General features: G+C 37.2%; 1 protein-coding gene across 3 annotated transcripts; it reads right to left on the bottom strand.

Annotated features, from left to right (window-relative positions):
• Nucleotides 1–314: 314 nt before the first annotated feature.
• On the bottom strand, nucleotides 315–14,482 carry LOC306863185 (transferrin receptor protein 1-like). Of its 3 annotated transcripts, none has more exons than XM_079406405.1 (18): nucleotides 14,314–14,482; nucleotides 12,287–12,336; nucleotides 11,939–12,161; nucleotides 10,551–10,746; nucleotides 9,944–10,081; nucleotides 9,110–9,197; nucleotides 8,855–8,974; nucleotides 8,628–8,726; nucleotides 8,214–8,353; nucleotides 7,961–8,121; nucleotides 7,766–7,882; nucleotides 5,791–5,876; nucleotides 5,631–5,694; nucleotides 4,389–4,509; nucleotides 4,199–4,289; nucleotides 2,814–3,044; nucleotides 2,586–2,735; nucleotides 315–2,485 (listed from the first exon to the last, which is right to left on the bottom strand). In XM_079406405.1, the coding sequence occupies exons 2-18, from the start codon at nucleotides 12,329–12,331 to the stop codon at nucleotides 2,243–2,245; spliced, it is 2,313 nt and encodes a 770-aa protein (XP_079262531.1). In that variant the 5' UTR covers nucleotides 12,332–12,336; nucleotides 14,314–14,482; the 3' UTR covers nucleotides 315–2,242. The 3 variants fall into 3 exon arrangements, with proteins under 3 accessions (XP_079262531.1, XP_079262529.1, XP_079262530.1); XM_079406404.1 differs by having other exon boundaries at nucleotides 326–2,485; nucleotides 2,814–3,041; nucleotides 14,314–14,460; XM_079406403.1 differs by lacking the exon at nucleotides 14,314–14,482 and having other exon boundaries at nucleotides 12,287–12,429.
• Between the last annotated feature and the right edge of the window lie 6,578 nt (nucleotides 14,483–21,060).

The following is a 21,060-nucleotide window of genomic DNA, read 5'->3' as shown; positions in this document are numbered from 1 at the left end:
TTTTAAGATGATTTACTATAATATCGCCAATCCTTTGTTACAGGCTTCAGAAGACTTAAACAGTGAACATTAACATTAAAAGCATCCGACACTCGCTGGTTTTCATGGTGCATTGTGGGGATTTGTCACTACATTACTGTGTACTTGAACTGCATTAAAGTGTAATGAAAAGTCTTTATTCACTACATTACTGTCCTGAAACTATTAAAGTTACAAATACACCAGATTAGATTTAAGATGATTACAGATCTGTTCCTCTAGTCTTGCAAGTCCTGTAAAGTGTCTTGTGAGGTGAGAAAATATTCATAAAATCTTACACAGCAATAAACATGCTTCCAATGCCAGAGTTTATTCCAATGCAAAGGTTGTCAGATATTGGATACATACGTCAACTCTAACAATCAACAGCAATCAAATGGTTTTAACTGGTTACCCCACCACCCACCACATCTAGACATATCTGAATAATCCATTTTACCACCTATTCATTTTGATAAATGTGAAATTGATAAGTCAAACCCTGCTTGTCTAGAAGTAACAATTCATTTGCACAAATTGAAAGGTCTAATAACTTTTAAGCATCACATTCGGCTTGAAACACACACTTTGCTTTGCTTTTAACAATAGGTGAAGTTTAGATTTATTTCATGCACGTCTACATGCTATGAAAGACAGAACATATTCTTTAACTTTCTGGTAAGTGCCACAAGGAGGAAAAAAGACAGTTGCAGAGTATTATGTAAAATCAGCAGTAAGCGAATCAGTCATACATCAAATCCTAATTATTATGCGATAGGACCACATCCTCTTTTCTAACACCTGCCTTATAGGAAAAAAAAAGATCAGGTACAGAAATAATCAACCAAAAGTCAAACATCTAGAAGAGCCGCTCTATAAATTACACAATGAATATCAATTTTTGGAAACAGAAACAGGCCAGAAAAGTGAAATCTTAAACCCAGTGAAACATTGAAAAGAAATTGACCTGAAAAACAAAACAGAACACACATCTTCAGTAGTTGTTCAGATTACAGTTATTACAAAGCAGGAAAAAAGCCACACAAAACACAATAAAAAATATTTACAAAACTATGGGAAACACTGTTCCCGATAATCTGATCCACCCTACAGTGAAATATGAGGATCACTGTCCTCGATATATACACGCCGGTAGGCAAAAACTACCTTCGAACACTGCACATTATGGAAGACACTGCTCCCGATAATGGATTTAGAATAGAAATATAAATGTTACAAAGAAATGCTGTTGTCACAAAAATGCTTGAGCCCACAAGTTTGGTCAAAATGGAAACTAGCCTTGCCAATTTATCAAATAGTTTCAGACAAACGAGAACAACAAAAAAAGATACTTTAATATAAGGAAATTTATAAAATCATCCTTTAACTAGGCCATGTTGTTAAATGGCTTTATGCTCTGGTTTCAATTTTACGAATTTTAGGCTTTTCTTCTTCAAAAAACTTTAAAGAAAAGGAACTGCTCCATAATATTAAAACAGGTGCTTTTGAGCTTATTTCCTCAAGCACCTGTAACAAGAGACATTTCTAATGCCAGCTGTTGGTAACATATTTCTGTTAGCAGATGCTGCTTTTAAGAACTGACAGTATAACCGTCGCAATTATGGAAGGCACTGCTTCCGATAATTAAAAAAAAAAAAGACACTTTTATAGTGAACACTGTCACTGATAAATAAATAAGAAATAAATACAGTATGGTCCTCAGTTGGTCACAGAGGCTGATTTGGGGTTTTACATGGGAGTGCGAAACGGACTAAAATTCCCAAGTAGCAGCAGAGGACAAAATTAACTCTATACGCACATGTGCACCTTGATAACAAGCCATGGCTGAGAAAAACATTTTCAAGGTAAACCAGAAATGACATGCACCTTAGAACAATTTGCAGAGAAGCAAAGTTGATGACCTTGTGCTCTGATTTCTTTATCAATTAAATATTGTATTATTTATCCCTAGTCCTGCAATAATAATATATTACATAGATATATATAATGCAATAAGAACATTATCTCACTACAGTTCTTAATACAAGAACTTCCAAAGTTGAATTTAAAGCTGTCATCTCAGTAATTTTGAAGATAAGCTTAGTCAAAATTCATTGTTCCAAATCAAATCAGATCTACTTCATAGTGCCAGGATTTTTTTTACGTATCTAGAAATATTTTCAAGCAAAGCCAATGACAATTTGGTTGATGCAACAGTGAAAAACTATATCTCATTGTCTAAGGACCATATATCTCCAGCCAGGTCATTAGCACAGCCTTGAATGGTCCAGGTGAGTAGAGCGAACTTGTTTAGGACCTCATCTATGTTCAAGCTTGTCTTATTTTCTTGTACATCACCCAAGTACTTTTCCAGGTCAGTGGTGGTTTGCCAGCCATTACCAAAATAAATGTGGCGGAACGGGACCTCTCTCAAAGAGACGTAAGGAGAGAGAAAATTATGCTCCACCTTAAAAGAAGAAAACAACAAAGACATGAGAAATTGGCCAATATGCATCAAGCATCGATACAAGATGAGCCTAGAAAGACCTAGAGAACAACAACTTCACCTTCATTATGCGGTTATTGATTATGCGACACATCTCCATGTCATTCAGATCGGTATTCCCTATGTCAATATTTAGAGAGGCTGCGGCACGACCGTAAGAACTCTTTGCCGCATTCAGCCATTTCGTTGACAAAGACTCAATTTCATCGACCTGTTAAAAGAACGTTGAGAATCAAGTTTTTTTATTGTTTCTCATTGCAAAAACGATGCACATGACAAAAAGCATTACCTTGTCATTTTTGAGAGCGTCAACACGCTGGATGATGGCCTTCACGTGGTGGGTGATCACATCAGAATACTTGGTAACATCTAGTTTGAGGATGTGGTCATGGATGAGCCGAAGGGCCATCTGCCCAGCAATCTGAGCAGCAAACACTGACAACTCAACCACTTTCTTATTGGTGAGGAGGTACGGATGAGTTTTTTCATCCATATCTGTGCCTAAAAATGGTTCAGCCTGCTGGAAAAACATCATAAAATGAGTATGCAATCAATCGGATGACTCTTTGTTTATGACACTTATGTATAGAGCACCCTTTTGGGCTGGCAGTCTCAAAAAACCACTGGCTGATGAGCTTGAATGGTAAGAAAATGGTTTGTTGAATTTATTTAAGGGTCTTGACGTATGATTAAAAGCATTCATTTTTTTTAATTGCATTAAGGCCCTGATATACTTCAAACGAAATCGAAGAACGAACTGATATGACGTCATTTCGAAAAAAATCAGGCCGAAACGAAGTCAGTTTTGAGTCCTTTTTGGCAGTTCGATACAGCCCACCAAAGCGAACTTTCTGGGGGAGTTCGTTTTGGGTTTGAAACACCTTTGAGCTACCATTGGTCTGTGGCGTTTATGCAATCGGTGGGTGGTTTCGGTAACTCGGCCTTCCTTGACGTGCAATTTTTTTTCCCCGGTTCGTTTCTCATTCAACAAAGGTCAGGCAGGAGAACAACATCTCCAAGTCACTTGCAACATAACTAGCCTACACTGTCTCGAATAGCTGAACTCCAACAAATATATCCACATACAATCGCTCGCGGGGAGACTTTAAAGGTTCAGAGAAAGCATTTAATTCCTAGAAAGAAATTGCAATGAAGCTTGGTGTCGACGACCCAGAGTAATGCAAAAAGCGACGTAGAGAAACATCAGATGCAAGTTTTCCAAAGCCATAAAAAGAATGAAATGAAAGAGTAAAGATAAATGTAGCAAGTACCAAATACATGTTTCTCAAATAAATTTTACACCGCTGCTGTTGTTGTTCTTTCAAAAGCGAATTAAAAAAGGTATACAATAAATTAAATGCCAAAAGAACATACCATAATAAACCTGTTTTTAAATCAAATTATGACAACACATAAAATATATAAATGTTTAATAATTTATCCAGTTTAATAAAAGACCTAGATACACTATCGTTGTTGTATTTAGGGCAGACACACGATCGTTGCGACATGTACATAAATCTACAGCCCACCTCCAGCAGCGCAGGGGTGTTGGAATGTTCAAAAACAGTATACCGTCGCTCAGTCTTTTAAAACTTCTTTTTGCCCCCAAACGAAGAATGAAAAACTTATTTTTGAAGTATATCGGGGCCTTTAGGCAGATAAATCACCTACCGAAGAAGAGACGAAACTGAAAGAAACGGATGGGATTCCAGAGAGGGCCAGGAAAGGATATGCACCATCATCCATCTGCATGGGTTTCAGACTGAGCGCAAAAATAGATTCATGCATTTCACCACAGAAACGATCACAATTATATTGATATTTCCATCATTAAAACACAAATCAAAGCAGCTTTACTCACAAATCACTACCATAACTCTGGAGAAGGCTTGAACTTGACCCTGGGATTTTGACCTTTCCCAGGGTCTTCTCCAGAAGGGTGTGCAACAAAGGACTGGCAGAAGCTCTAAAAGAACCTGCACCTGTAGATGAAAGAGAAACACATCTAAAAATTTCAAAGAATAGGGAGAAAAGTAGGAAATGGGACTGGGAACTGAATGAGTAGAACTCGAACTTGGGCACCACTGAATTAGCGCTACCAAAGTTCTCGGGTGCCTAAGCATCTATATGCACTTTTGTTAATGCAAACGTAAATTATTCAAATTTACTTTTAAAATGAAAGAATTAAGATAGAATTACATTAGTGTATAAAAATTCAAATAATAATAATAATAATGATGATTAATTAAAGCTGCATTGAAAAGGCCCTCACACCCAGAGCCACCTCCACCCGGTGGCCTTAGGAAAACCGTACACAGTGGGCAATATGCATTTAAAGTGGTAAATATAGGAGAAATGTGTCTAAGTCATTTATATGTGCCAAACTCCCTGTTGTCAGGAGGTGTGGTTTTGACTATAACTGAATAAGGGCATGGGCATGTGTTCAGGCAGGACTCTTATCAAACGTGAAGTTTGGGGCAGATCAGACATTATGTCTTTTTGATGATAGATTTTGATGTTGATCTGATTAAATCACTAGAAGTTTGTTAAAATGCAATGCCTGAGAATGGCAAAAACTACTAAACTTGCAGAGGAAATTGAAAAAAAAAATTGGTGTTACATGGTTGGAAATTCAGATTTGAAGTTATTAACCAGTGAAATCTGACTGACTGCAGATATGTTTTATGTAGCCAATTCAACTTTGTGTTACGTGCCAAGTTTCAACTTTACTGATCATATGGTTATACCATTATTAATCCCTTATAAAGTAGGTGCAATTTTGATGCAACTTGGTGTGCATCAGAGTTTGCATGAGTTGATGTGCATGTTTGGGACAATCCTGCCAAGCTTGGGGTCCCAGCAATTTATGGGCTCAAATTCCCATATACTTTCATGCCAAATAAAGAAGAGGAAGAGAAGAGGAGGATAAGGAAAAGTCTCAAATAGAATTATAATTGATACTACTTGGTACCGTAACACTATTCATTTATCGTGACAACCCTAGTCGATATAAGACTCAATTTTTGTCATTTAAAAAACAAACTGTAATTTGGTGAACCTAAGGCTATAATAAACGTTTGACATTTGAACACAATAAACTTACCAGTAACAACATCATCCAAACTGATGTAAGTAAAGGCTTTTCTGTCCAGTGACGACCAGTATCCCTGTATAACAAAGACAGCACATTACAAAACCTGCATTTCAGATGAAACTATGTACCAATATTCAAGCCAAGCACAGACGACAATTAGCATACAAACCTCAAGCCATTCAGTAACTCCGACATTTCCAAAATCCCCTGCAGTCCAGCTGGCAAACACAATACTTCTTTTGGGTCTGAATCCAACTATGGTGAAGAGGTTGAGGAGTGAGCGCATGCCACAACAAACAGACTTAGACATTAATATTGTCCGTCATTTAGACGGACAGGGTCGAAAAAATTCCTTCATAATCTATTATTAATCATTTAATTTTCATATTTTTATTATAACAACACATTTAATTGCTTTTATTTTTGTTGACATTTTAATTTTTAATCATGAACCTACAGGACAAACATATTGGCTCATGCATTTATTTTGAAGATTACACATGAAGAGACCGTGTGTCACTTTTCATGTTCAACACCACACCCCGCAGTGTCAGTGGAGACCACTAAAAATTAGGGATGCACGATATTGGAATTCTGCCGATATTCGATATGCCGATTTTTTTCAACTCATTTTGGCCGATATCGATGCCGATATATTTCCTTTTGTTTGGAAACAACACCAAGTCTCTCCTGTGCAGAAATTATAAGCAAAATATTATTAATTTTGGTTAGTTTTTAACAAGAACTTATTTATTAGAATTAAATAAAAAATAATAAAAGGTTTTTTAACAGTACATTGAAGCTTTGAAAATAAATATAAATCAACTATATCAATCGCTGCATTTTTCCCCCCCAGAAAGATGCAGTGTTAACCCTAATATTTTATTTTAAGATTTAACATTTGTAGATGGTCTAAAACAAAAGTTGTAAAAATTCTGAAAATCTTTTAGAGCTCATGATTTGTTTAAAAAATAAAACGTTACACATTAATGAATAAATCCGTATATATACAATTATTTAATTTACAAGTGTCATGTTTGTGATTTTTTTTTTCATGTAAGCTATAGCTTCTGACCATTAAATCAAAACATACTTATTTTATTACATCAATTACTGCTTTATTTAATCAGAAACACAGTCTAAATGTTATTTGTGTAGGCTATTTTACTTTTAATTTAATTAGAAGTAGGCCAACAGCGCCCCTACTATTAAAACTACTTACCGAACGGGCATTAGGACCTGGGGGAGGCTGTCACTGCTGCCCCTGCTTGTGCTATAACTGTTTACTCTATCCCACACCGAACGCGTCATTCTGTACATGCCTTCACACATTAAATGCAGCGATCCAAAACAGTCAATCTATTCATCATTCAGACAAAACTTTGCTTCAAGAATGAGCCACATTGCTGACGTGATCTAATCGCTAGCACACCCTGAGCACATGCGAGTTAACCCCTTCCCCTTATCGGCAAGACATATCTGCATAATTTTGCATGTCAGGCCGATGCCGATATTTACATTTAAAGTCATTATCTGCCGATTTCGATATCAGTTCGATAATATCGTGCATCCCTACTAAAAATAACTAAATATGCTAGGGCAAAAAAAAAAACACGAATGTCTCGGTTTTAATAGATTCTCATTTTTCTGAAAAAAACAACAACTAATTCTTAAATCCCAATCAATCTTTTGGTCTATGCTATTTTCAGTTGTTGAATGAACAGTACATAGTACACCTCCCATCCAATAAATCACAATAGGCTAAGCTTTGTTACGTTTGATATAAAACAAAGTCTCAGATTTCAAATTCTGTCCATTTCACTAGGAAATTCAAACAATAAATACCGTTTTGGCGTTCTTTAATGTGGCGAGATAGATAGCTGTAGCTTAAACTGGGTACTCGCCTGTGCATAATTAAAATGCACAGCAAAAGACTTGACAGATTTATTTTTGTTCTGGAGGATGATGATCCCTTGCTCTCCTACCACACTGGAGTGCACTTGCCACCAACTGGACAGGGGTGGTAATTACAGCTACAAGTTACAATCGATCACCCTCAGTGTAATCTGTCAATCTGTTTTCCCGTGACTGTTCCATAAATGATGAAAAATTTTCAATTAACGTGACCTCTGGTAAGGACATACCTTTCTTCAACTCTGTGAAAACCCTCGCAAGCTCCAGCAGAAGAGTAGTGCCAACTGTAGACTTGGTATATCCCAAGGTCAAGGAGTCTCTCTGTGCTCCAATCACGACATAACGATCTGCCGGATTCACACCACCACAGTTAGATCACATAACTTAAGTCTATAGATGTGTTTAAGCAAAATGCACAAACTCACCAGGGTCCACGTATCCTTTGATAACTCCAAACACATTATGGATCTTGGTGTCGGCTAGATTATTATTAACTTCTATTGTTACTTTGTCACTCTCATTTCCCAACTTGTAACCGGAGAAGTCACCCTTAAATCTTTTAGGAGCTTCTTCTCCTCCCATTTTTCTGTGAGAAATTGAAAATACCAAATCAAACTTTGCTTCTTAAAATAGGTTTAAAAAAAATAAGATCAAGGTAAACCAAAACCTATAACATACTCAAAGATTAAGCGTGCCATGTTAGCAGTGATTGTCTGGGCGAGTATTCCTGGAAGACCAGAGGACTTGGCAGGAGGAAATTGTGTGTGATTAAAGGATGGGAATCCTGGGGTGTATGGATCACCTGATCCCAGGTGGGCCTATAATTAAAGACCAGAATGTGTGAATAAATTTTACTGATTTAATCCCTTTTTAACATTTAATCCCTTTTTTCAAATTTAGAAATTGCCTTCTTAAAAGTGCATATATACATAAAATAAAATATTTATATAAGACAATATTATAAAGTAAATAAATTGCATTTTACTCTACCAATTAAAAAAAAAAAAAAAAAGGTAAATAACAGCTCAACTCAAAATCAATATAAACAAACTAAACTCAAACTTATGAACATCATTCTTTGGCACAACTTACATGACCATAAATTTCAGCATTCGAAGACATTGTTCTGTAGTCAGCTGGGTCTGGGTAGATCAGAGCTGCCACGGCACCCATTTTAGCTGCATTCATAACCTACAATGGTGACAAACAATTTGATAAGCACTAGCAAAAAGCACCAGATTGTTACTATTAACAGTTATTTGGCCTCGAGTCTCTAGGAAAACACTACAAGGTCAGATGAACCGTTACTCATGAATCACCTTCTGAGCCATGCTGATTTTTCCAGCTCTCATCAGTACAACAGATCCATTTAGATTCAGTCTGTATTCTTTATTCTGCAGGTCAGAAAGCTCACCATAGTTGGCATAGACCACTCTGCCCTGTGAACATAATTGTTTAAAAAAAAAAAAAAAAGTTGTCAATTATGGAACAACCAATAAGCTAAGCTGACTAACAAAAGAAAAAGAAAAATTAAGACAGACAAGTGTTTTCTGCAGAGGAAGAGGAAGGCTCACCTCTCTACGTCCTGTTTCACTGTAAGCCAGAAACCCTTTTGGCCTTCCAATCTCCACTGCACCAAAAAACACTTTGTTTGGATTGGAGCTGTTAGGGTTAAATACAGTCCAAATTACAAATAACATATCCAAAGAAAGCTGTAAAAAAAACATGATTGCATTTGCTAAGGTGTTGTCACGTGGGGTTTACAGAGTTCTGAGAGGTTTCAGAATGTTAAACATTTGTTAGCATGTTGCTATGCTATGTTCAGAGTGATTTTTAGTTGCGTTATACTCCTGATAACATGCTGAATTAGGTTTTTACTGTGTTCAGATGTGTTTAGCATGTTATGTGCGTTTTGTTATTGTATTCAGTGTGGTTTTAGCGTGTTATATGATTGTCAGCATGACGCTAAGCTGTTTTTATAGTGTCCTGACAGTTTTTAGCACGTTTTGTATTTGTAAGCGAGTTGCTATTTGGTTTTTACGGTGTTTAGAGTTTCTGTAGTTTGTTATATGTGTGTTAGCATGTTGCTATGTGTTTTATGGTGTTCTCAGCATGCTATGCATTTGTTAGCATGTTGCTATGCAGCTTTTATTGTGTTCAGAATAGTTTTTAGTGTTATGCACTTGTTAGCATGTCTCAGTATGGTTTTCTTTGTGTTCTAAGCAGTTTTAAGAGCGTTACACACTTACTAGCATGCTACTAAACAGTTTTTATTGTATTTTGAGATGTTTTTAGAGTGTTAAGTGCATGTTAGCATGTGGCTGTGCTGTGCAGTGTTTTAGAGTGCTGTTATGTAGTAACTGTGATGTTTTGAGGTTTTATTTTGCTGTAATGTAGCTGATACTGACCTGTTAGGAAACTGTAGCTTCACATAGTGTTCATCAACCCAGGGGGCCATATTCAGTTGCGTGAAATTATAATGGATGTTATCAGCTAACTTGTTATCTGCAGATGATCCTGCTTTACGGACATTCTGGGAAAACTCACTTAATAGAAGAACAGAAAGTCAGAGAAGTTCCATAACAGATGTGCACACTTAAAGGGATAATTCACCCAAAAATGAAAATTCTGTCATCATTTACTCGCCCTAAAGTAGTTCCAAATCTGTATGAATTTCTTTGTTCTGCCGAACACAAAGGAAGATATTTTGAAGAAAGTTTGTAACCAGACTAATTTGGGGCACCATTGACTTCTATAGTAGGAAAAAAAAAACCTTAATGGTGGAAGTCAATGGTGCCCCAGAACGGTTCTGTTTCCCACATTCTTCAGAATATCTTCCTTTGTGTTCAGCAGAACAAAGACATTCAGACAGGTTTGGAACTACTTGAGGGTGAGTAAATGATGGCAGAATTTTTTTTGGGTGAACTATCCTTTTAAAGTTATACCATCACAATTGTTCATTGTTTTAACGACAATGCTCCCAATTAGCAATAATATTCAATGATTTACAGTTACCTTAATTTATCTTCAATGGCTTTAGATGACAGTTTATCATTCAGAAGTGCAACAAGGTCACTCCAATCCAAAGGAGGTGGATAATTTGGTGGAAAATCTTGAATAGGTGAATCTTCAGGGTCACACTTGGTCACATCTCCCTGAGCGAAGGAAGCAGTCTCAGACTTGCGGTGGACAGAGTATCCAATGAGTAAACCTGGGACAGGGAAAAAGTAGAAGGAAAACTGTGTGTAGTTTCTGACATGAGCACTAGAAACTGATAACATCTTAAAACAACTTATTACACAGCTCATTGAAATACTTGATATTAGTTGATCACTCACAGGGGTTTTGAACTGACCACTGTCCCTAGCAACAAATTTAATATCTCTTCTAACTCATTTCTAGTCATATCAATATTTTAATTTGCATTTCTTAATATTTACATGGCGTATGATTTCCACAATGAGGACGGAATTGCAGAATCCTGTAATAAAATGGAATTTACAGTATGATGTAGAATGTCATAGAATTTGGCAAAATTTGGATAAATTTAATCTGTGACATAGAAAAGGAAAAAGGACTGCTATTTAAATGTGAAATCAGAATTTGGGAAGAATTAAAGAAGAGTTTGGGACAAACTGAAATGGATTTCGAAGTGTCCATTAATACATAATGACTGCTTGATATTCAGTAGGGGTGGGAGAAAATAAAAATAAAAATCAATTCACCTATCGCGATTCTTTTTAAAAAGATTTAAAAATTGATTGGTTTACCTCAGAATCGATTTTTATTCCATTATTTTATTTTTCCTAGGAGGTGGAGGGGAGAAATTAGCGCTTGTATATGTGTATTGTAAATGTATAAGTGTGTTCGACTTGGAGCAGCACCGCTCTAACTCTTGGGGAGTTGGAAAATGAGCCTATTTCCAAAAAAAGTGGAGTGTTCCTTTATATATACACTGTGTATGTGTACGCTCCTGAAATAAAAGTTTAGAAAGATGTGATGCATTGTTTTTGTTAATATGACTCATGTACAGTCTCTTTTAAGGGTATAATCAACTATTTTCCATTGTCTAGTCTTTAATAAGCAAACAAAAATCACAGTAAATTGTAATATCGAATTGCAGTAGTGACTGCTAAGATGTCTGTTTTTTTTAGTCTGTATATTAAGTGTATCAAACTTTTTCCCATGGTCTAGAGTTAAAAACAAAAATCGCAACATAGCAATAACGAATCACAATACTTGTAGAATCGAAATTCTTAAAAAAAAAAAAAATATTTGCAATATATATATCGTATCAGCACCTAAGTATCATGATAGTATTAAATCGGTAGGTAGGTGTATGTCCCATCCCTAATATTCAGTCAAATACAGTAAAAAACTGAATAAACTGCAAAAACACTCACCGACACAGAAGATGACCAGCACGCCACCCACCCAAACCAGAATCCTCCACTTGTTCCACGGCCCAGAACGACTGGATCTTGTGTACGTGTCACTTTGCACATGTTCTTGTTCTGTTCCATCCATTTCCTCCTCGCCATCCACCGCAAGCTTCACCTCCACATGGCTGCTCTCTCCATCAGCATTCGGAGATTGATTGAACCGGGTGTACGAGCGACTGTTTACCTATTAACAGAGGGGGAAAAAATTGAGTCTCCAAATTCCAGAGAAATATATACAGTATAAAGTATTAAAGTACTTCAAATATATATGTTTTTAAAGACAACAAGTTTGTCAAAAACAGCACTTACTATTCTCGAAAACTTCATTTTGGCCTGATCAAATGTTTCTGCCATGGAATCTGAAATGAAAGGGATAGAAAATATCTTTAGCAACACAAAGTTTCTAACATGCTCCTACTCAGTCGAAGTGCTCTTTTTGAAGTCTCAAATTCATAAACACAGCCCTCCTTGTTCAAAGTCCAAAAATGTTTTTATCCACTGAAAAAAAAAAGAGGTAGTCTGATTTGTTGAACACCATCCAAAAGCCGGAGCCACCCTCTACTACGGCTCCACAGCTAGTTAAAGCAGCGATAAGAATCAATATGGAGATTATATAATGTTGATAATGCAACATGTGCACCACAAACATTTACTAATTGTGAAATACTGTGTACTTTAAATCTAGTGGCCTACTAAATGATTTATACTAACTAAAGAAAGCTAGCGAAATAAATACAGAGGGAAGTTACAAAACATTTGTTGTGAGGTAATCTTTGTAAAAACTAGTCAAACCTGTTCACAAAACAGTTGGGTTTCAAGACATATTTCCTCATAATGCCACTTTGAGGTTTTTCCTTTTTGTAATTTAAGCCAATTACAAAAACTGTCTTGCGTTACAGGAAGTGTTTGTATGTGTGGTTAGACTAGCAACTTCCTACTAATTTGACAACCTAACAGAACAATTGGCGGCATTTTCAGTCTTGCAACACTACAATGACATGCAGATTCACTGGATAGTTTGTCGGTTAAGACTTGCTTATACAATAACCCAGAAGGGCCAATGAATGAGTCAGGACATCCCGATTAATAAAAAAGATTTGAGATGAATGGACACCTAAACACAACCGTTGACATATTTTAGATTGTGTTGTTGTTGATGACGCCTGATCTGTCCGTGATGATACTTGAAGGCTGTTGAACACAAACCAGCATTTATCATGTTTCAACACAAAACAACTTTGAAGAGGAAAACAATTACACATACATAAGTTTGAAATCAAATACAAAAACCTGAAATTCCAAACTTTTTAATGCAAAGTCAGCCCTGATTGATTTATTCTGCAAGCAAAGTTATCTAATAACAGGGCGGATGCTACGATAAAGCAAAAAGTACTTTGTTGGATATGTGATATCTATATGTCTGCCCCAGTGACTGGGGGGGGGGGGGGGGGGGGGCACCTTTTTGTTAAGTCCTGCAAGCATAAATGCAGTTCATGCTCGATTAAACATGGATGAATGAAGATCTTTCCCTTAAGCACATGGTCAAATACCCAGAGAGCAACACACTAAAGAGAAGGGTGTGCTGTGACTGATGCAGACCATGTGAGAGTCACAACCAGCATCAGTCACTGATATGGAAGATGGTCAATAATGACTTCCATTGTAAATCAGATTAATAATCACTTCTTGCAGAGCACTAAGAACTAACAAAATATGTCAATGTTATTCTTATCTACAGAACACAACGTTACTTACAAGGAAGTTACATTTTGTAACGCAGCAAGGACGAATTACAATATAAATATTTTTATTTCTTATCTGTAAAGTAGCTAATAAATTGATATCTCAATAGAAAGCAAAAATATTTATTCCGGACTCTTTAGAGAACACTTGAAGGTCAAATATAACACTTGAAGGTCAAAGATCTTTAGCACTTCCTGCTCACATGCACGTGGCGGAAATCATCTAATTCCTCCTAACTTTAATTATTATTATTTTCTTGAGAAATAATTAATAGAAACACTAGCACAAATAGACGTTCATATTACATAAAACTGAAATTCAATTCTGGACAAAGTATATACGTTTACATAATTATCTGCAAGGTGACCGTCAATGGATCTTTTTAGATTTAACCACATAAGTAATGTACATGTTCCTCATTTAACCATTAGAGCAAAACCGCATTAAACAGCAATCAACTTATTTATTAACCCAAAGAATAGCATGAAGTTCATTGACAGCGTGACGTTATCATTGAGCTGTCACATTGCAGGCCATCCTGCTATCTCATAAAAGCTAAAACCTAGTGGCTTACTGAAAACCAAAGTACTTACTTTTAAATGAGAAAACTGCTCCTTTAAATAATTTCCCCCTCCTGTGTGCGTTTCGTTGTCAGTGCTGCGTAAATGCGAATTTTATGTTTCTTTTATGTTCAACACGCGCTCGTTCGCCACAGCACCGATGAAAGTCGGCACGCACACGCTTACGTAGGACGCGTTCCTCAACGTCACTTCCTGGCCGTGTTGCCAAGTTCGCAGTTTTCCCGCGAAATGCAATAGGGTCTAACTGCAGACATAGGGCGAGTGGAGCTCCACTCAAGAGCGGAAATACGTCACCTCCACTCGCGACGCGTCCGCCATGTTGGTCCGGGCAAAGGTGAGTGGAGCTCCACTCAAGAGCGGAAATACGTCACCTCCACTCGCCGAAATACGTCACCTCCACTCGCGACGCGTCCGCCATGTTGGTCCGGGCAAGGGCGAGTGGAGCTCCACTCAAGAGCGGAAATACGTCACCTCCACTCGCTATTTATTAATTGTTATATACACATGTATAAATGGTGCTTTGCATATAATGTCACCTCTTTGTACATAATGTTGATATTTTCTGTACTTTTATCTTGGCATTAATAATAATAAACTAAGCTTTTACGGTTTATGACACGACAGCGCTCTCTTTATTATTTTTTTGCCCCAGCAATTTGCACTACAGACATAAAACCATAGAAGTAGGTTTAAAATACACATTTTGAGGTCCTCTGCCTTTTGTTCATGTTTATTTTTTAACTATACATATTTCAACTACCAATGTAACATTCCATACATTTTAGAAAGTAAACACTGTGTGATATTTAGCAGTGAACATTAAATGAAACATTTGTATTTTAAGCTAAATAACAACATATACCTTTTTTTTTTTTAAATATATATACATTTTTTTTTTGTTGTTATATTAAATTTTGTCTGGTCTGTTTTTCTGTGTATGTGGTATAATCTGTAAAGCATGTTGGTCAGCCTGTTGTATATGTGCTATACAAATGAAATTAACTTGAACAAATCAAATAGTAAAATAATGACTAATTTCCACAATTTAACAATTTTAATGGAGTAAAAAAAACAAAAAAAACAACATCTTACACTATATTGAAAACATGAATTGCAAGTAACCAAAATTGTTACAGTAAAGACACACTGTGTGCGCGCATATACACACTCTTTCACTCTTTGCCTGTTCCAAGACCTCCATCGTCTGTAAAGCAATCCCAGCTACAGTAGCCAAGGTGGTCATCTGAGGAGTAAAACCCCAAAAGCACTCCCCGTTGTCCATTTCCCTGGTAGCCATCCCCACAGTCTTTGTAAAGCTGTCTGCACTGTAGGCGACTGCACCTAGAGATGGTGTACGGCTTTCTGTACATTTCATTATGTCTCTTTGAATATATTTTCCAATTCACTACACCTGTTCAGAATCAAAACACAGTTATGACAGAACATTAAGTCACAATTCAGACAATAAATGAACATCTTTAACTGTCAAAAGTTTCATGTTGGAAATGGAAGAGAGCAAGATTACCCACAAAAAACAAGAGGGGGCAACCACACTTCTTGAACTCACTATCAAGCCAGCTGAAGTGTGCCTCCTGTTGAAAATGCTCCTGGCTGACAATGTTGTTAAATCTCTGGCATGTCAAATCTGCCTGAGGATTGCAGAGCAGCCATCTGATATGGCATGTCATCCTGAACATAAGAACAGTTGTAAGGTAATTCAAAACAATTAACATTAAACATTTTTATGTTAACACTAAGACTTCACTTACAATGGTGAAATCAAATGCTGCCTCCATAGTTATGTACCAGACATAATATAAAAGCATAAAGGCTGATATTTTGCCATGTCTGTGTATGAGCAAAAATTCACAAAGATTAATAAAAATGAGGTGCTCAGTAATAGCGTTAATGGGCATAATGGACATGGTGTGGACACAATGGATGTTGTGTGGACATCAATAAACATCCTGAAAATGAGCTTGGCAACTCACCATAACCATGAATACTCCACAGTCAATCCCAAAATGTTGTAGGGGTAGTCCCTGTTTGAAGAAAGAACACCCATTTTGAAGAATTTACAATGATGGTCAACTTTATACATGTTGTTCTTGTACATTTTCATTGTACTGTAAATGAATATTACCTCAACATCCAAGCCTGACTGTTCTTCCCATGGCCCAGGAATGCGCTGTTGTGTAACAGCCCTGATAAAAATCAAGACAGCGTTACGAGGAATATTTACCATTTAAATACACAGAGTATGATTCAGCTGGGGAACACAAACAATGCAGAACATTCAGTGTTTGGTTGAACATGAAATGCCAACAATGATTACATCCTCTGAACGTGAGGAGGTTCTATATCTGTGCAGTTTTCCTAAGCAGCATTGAAAAGTCAGGGGAACGTGACTGCCAAAATAGATCATCCTGTTGTAACCTCAAGATGTCTCGGTAGGGCTTGTGGCCAAAGCCTTGTTCCCGCTGTGCATACAGGGAATCGAGGAACAGTATTCCTCTTTTGAGTGGCAGCATCACCTATGAGAATAGTCTTGGCAATGAGATAACTTGTCAAGTGGAATATTCCAATAAGTGTTGCAAAAAGGAATCTTCGTATGCTTCTTTTTAACATCAACGGTGTAGCTTGACAAACTTTCTTAGAATGCATGCATCACTTACACATAGCAAAAAATGCCCTTGTGTCCACAGTGGGAATTATAAGTGCATCTTTCTCTGTGGAGTCGACCTTAAAGAAAGCATATTATGTTGCCAATTCAAATCAGTTTATTTATTGCTGTACAAATGGGTAACTTAGGTCCTTACAGGAAGACTGTCTAAAGGGTCACAATTCAAGGGTGGGAGCCATGTTGGGGGGATGTGGAGGTCCATAATAAAGATATTTTTCCCCTACAGAAAGACAGCTGACTTTCTTCATTGTACTACACAGAACTCACATAGGTCCCACTAAAATATAGATTGCTGATGGCAGTAAGTGTTGCACAATGCTGCCCACAATGGTACGAAGGGCCAACATCTACAAGGAAAATGAAACACTTAGACTTATTGATGCTAATATTAATTAATGCCACTGCATTTGATCTGAGAGTAGCATTCACCTATCCCCAACACTAAACTGCTCCCAGTTAATAGGCATTAGTTCAACATTGCTCGCTAGAAATGTCTAATTCCATCGTGTTCATTCATCCATTTGTGCGTAATTTCATCCAAACCCTGTGCGTTCTGCTTGCACTGAACGTTACGACAGCGTCAGTTCGCCATTGTAGCAATGATAAGATAAAATTACCTGAGTTAAAGTTTGAAGAACTCACAGCGACGCCATTTTGAATTATTTATGTGTGGAGGTGACGTATTTCCTGTTAGCGAGTGGAGCTCCACTCGCCCACGGTCTGCAGCCAGACCCCTCTCGCGAAATGCCTCACTGATCTTCTTCTTGCTTTACGGCGGATCGCAGACTTATAAGTGCATTACCGCCACCTATCTTTGAAATGGACCATTTACACTCTACCTACAAACTCCTGATTAACCTCCCAACTCATCTTCAAACACCTTCAACCTTCCCTTTCTCTTCTCTCTCCTCCACCCTCCCAGAGTCTTCATAGAGTTTCATTCGGCGCTGCGTGTTCAGCTCCTCCGTCTACCCTCATCCTCTCAAGCGGGATTAGAAGGAGAAAAGAGAAAGTAAAAAAAAAAAAAAAAAATTATTTATAAAAAGTATATTAACACTTACACTCGCTTGTTCAGACCCGTTCTTCCAAGATATTGCAACAATAATGATTTGATATTTCTTTCCGGATTTAATAAATTCTTAATTGTAAACTGTTCACCCTTATTCTCTAGTTCCTCTTTCAACTCATTTCTTTCAGTTGTATACTTCCTGCAGTACATTATAACATGTTCTGCCTCTTCATTACCTTTCAACCCAATGTGGGCCGGTACCCACAAAAATTTAACTTTTATACTGAGTTGCTTAAGTGACTGTACCCAGGTGGTGAAGACGAGAAAAAAAAAGAAACTAAATTACTTAACTTAATTAACATTTACAGATAAGCAGGTGAGCCCAGAATAAACGCAATGCGCAAAGTTTCGCGTTTTCCCATTTTGATGCCTACAGCCCTTTTGTATCATTGTCTTTGTCCATTAAGCTACACTACATGTTTTATTTATAATGATTTTCTATGGGAGGAAAACTTTTAATGTGCAACTTAAGTGCCATAGAATGGAAGACTGTATTTACCTTGGCATAGTTGGAAATGACACACAGTGAGCCTCAAAAACCATTGTTTCCTCCTTCTTATGTTAATCTTGTGATTAAAAAAAGACCACTGAAAAACAGGCCAATCAGAACATAACACCGACTGTTACGTAACAGTCGGGATCACTAATAAGGTGCGTTCGACTTCATGCAGCACTTAGCAGACCGATCGGCGGCTGACTTGAAGCAGTGCATGCCGGTTAGAAATTTAGTCCGACTTGAACCGGCGCCGACCACACGTCACTGTCACGTGTGGCATCAATGTACCGCGATAGCGTTTCGAGAGCAGCCGGCTGACTCAGCCGGCGCAATTTCTCCAGAGCGACTGCTGGAGCGCTGATGACGACACAGCTGTTTCACGATTGGCCAAATTCACCACATGACAACAACGATGTGTATTTCGGGTTTATTCTGACAACTTCAGTCCCACTAATGCTCATATACGGACTTTCAAAAAAATAAAAATAAATTAACTTTTCATGTCATCTTCATCTCGTAAATCATGTTTATTAAAAGATTACAATTATTTGAACTGCAATCACTTTTTTGTTAATTCGTTTATATAGGTTTTGTGCATAGGTTTATTTTGGACCTTTTTCATACAGACCCTTTACAGTATTAAGCTGCGTAACCTATTTAGATAATCATTTTGTTATGGAATAAATCAAATGTCAATCTTACAGACTTTTAATATAATGTGGTCATCATGGATTCTGATTGATACTAATTGTCTAGTTGCTGGGTTCATCCATCTTCACTTGCATGCGATTACTGCCAACAACTCTGGCTGGATGTCAACTTAATACAACATTCAGATCACTTTCATAAACTGGTATAAATCATAATAGAAAGGCAAATAAATTGGGCTTATCCGTAGGCCTGTTCATGGTGTTCACGTATGAATGTTCATGGTGTTTTGTCTTACTAAAATGTGCTTACCTAACTGGAGAAATAGTAAAATAAGTAAACAAATATGTAACATCCTAATTCTTTTATCTGAAAACCACATTTAGTACATACAATTATTATCTTCATAGATTATTTTTATTAAGTTGCAGTAGCAAAAACACACATAATGAATCATACTGCACAAGTCAAATTTTCAATATGTTCTATTTATTTACTTAAAACTTGTTTCTGTCGTGATGACACCCTTTCAAAATATTACATACATCTTAAAGGTTTATTAAAACATAAACCAACATAGTAATAAAAAAAGAATCACTTCTAATGAAAATTGTTAAGTGTAATTGCATTGATTGGTTAGTATTAGAAATAACGAGTCACACTGGTGTTGGGTATGGTCCCGTCCCTTTGGATATATAAAAACAATACTTATTACAATGAACCTTTACTCACTTTCGTTGCTCATTGTGCTCAATTTCATACAACAATAACGGCATTTCTATAGCTTCCAGTTCGTCTGCAATAAAGCAAGCAAACGCCACGTGATCTGGCATGACTGAGGTAGATGCAGCAAACTACGAGAGCCCCGAAGTGTCCGACTTGACGACTCCGTTTTCAACTCCGCCCCTGACTGCAAGCGGCTACTCTCGTTGACCACCGTCTGTAGCCGTGCTTCAAGTCGAACGCACCTATAGTTACGCCCCCAACATTTGTATAAACCCGCCCATGTTCTAAACCAGCCGCCAGCCGAACCATCAGAAGTTCTGCAGGTTTTGTGAAGAAACACGCGAGGACAACAGCGAAAATGGCAGATCATGGAAATAAATGTTATGTTCCAGGCTGTGCAAGGGATGTGATGTGCAGGGATGGGTTGGTGTCTGTATTCAGAAAGGCATGGAAAGCAAATAACGCGTTCTAATAAAATAACACGAGCCAAAAAAAGGGACATGGTTAGCTCGTTGCTAGCTGTAGCCTGTTACAGTAAGATTTAATTTACCACATAAACAGAGTAAGGAGAGATGACTAAAGATGATGGTGAATGATTTACAGATCCTGAGCACGACTGACAAGCATCTGATCGTGTAAAATGTGTGGTAAGTACTGCCGCTCCATAGTATATAAACAGAGTAGGCCTACATGCGATCGCGAATCTCTAAAGTGAAAGTAAAACGCGATTGTGCATTTGAAAACAGTTTCAATGCCCAGGCTCCCTGATGCCCGCATTTTATTTACAGTATAATTACCCAACGATATAACTGCGCGAGAAAGTATTGAAATATATATTTTCCCTGTGTTTCCTTCCTGTAAGCTACTGAAATGAGTGCACTGTGAAACAGCCAATCAGAGCAGAGCACAACATTGAGCCGCACTGTGAAACAGCCAATCAGAGCAGAGCTCAACCACATAGGCCTACCTTCTATATAGATATCAGAGAACAATTTAAAATATTGTATCTATGCATTCTATGGCACCTTTACCGCATTGCGTTCTGGGCTCGTCTGCTTGCCTGCATGGAGTTGGTCCTTTAATATCACTTAATGCATTTCTTAATGCGCATTCATATGGTTTGTATAGTTTGCATTA

This window comes from Barbus barbus, assembly GCF_936440315.1.
Source record: "Barbus barbus genome assembly, chromosome: 44".
Taxonomy (NCBI): domain Eukaryota; kingdom Metazoa; phylum Chordata; class Actinopteri; order Cypriniformes; family Cyprinidae; genus Barbus; species Barbus barbus.
Note: the sequence above shows the minus strand (reverse complement) of the source record. Positions and strands in the feature narration are given on the sequence as shown.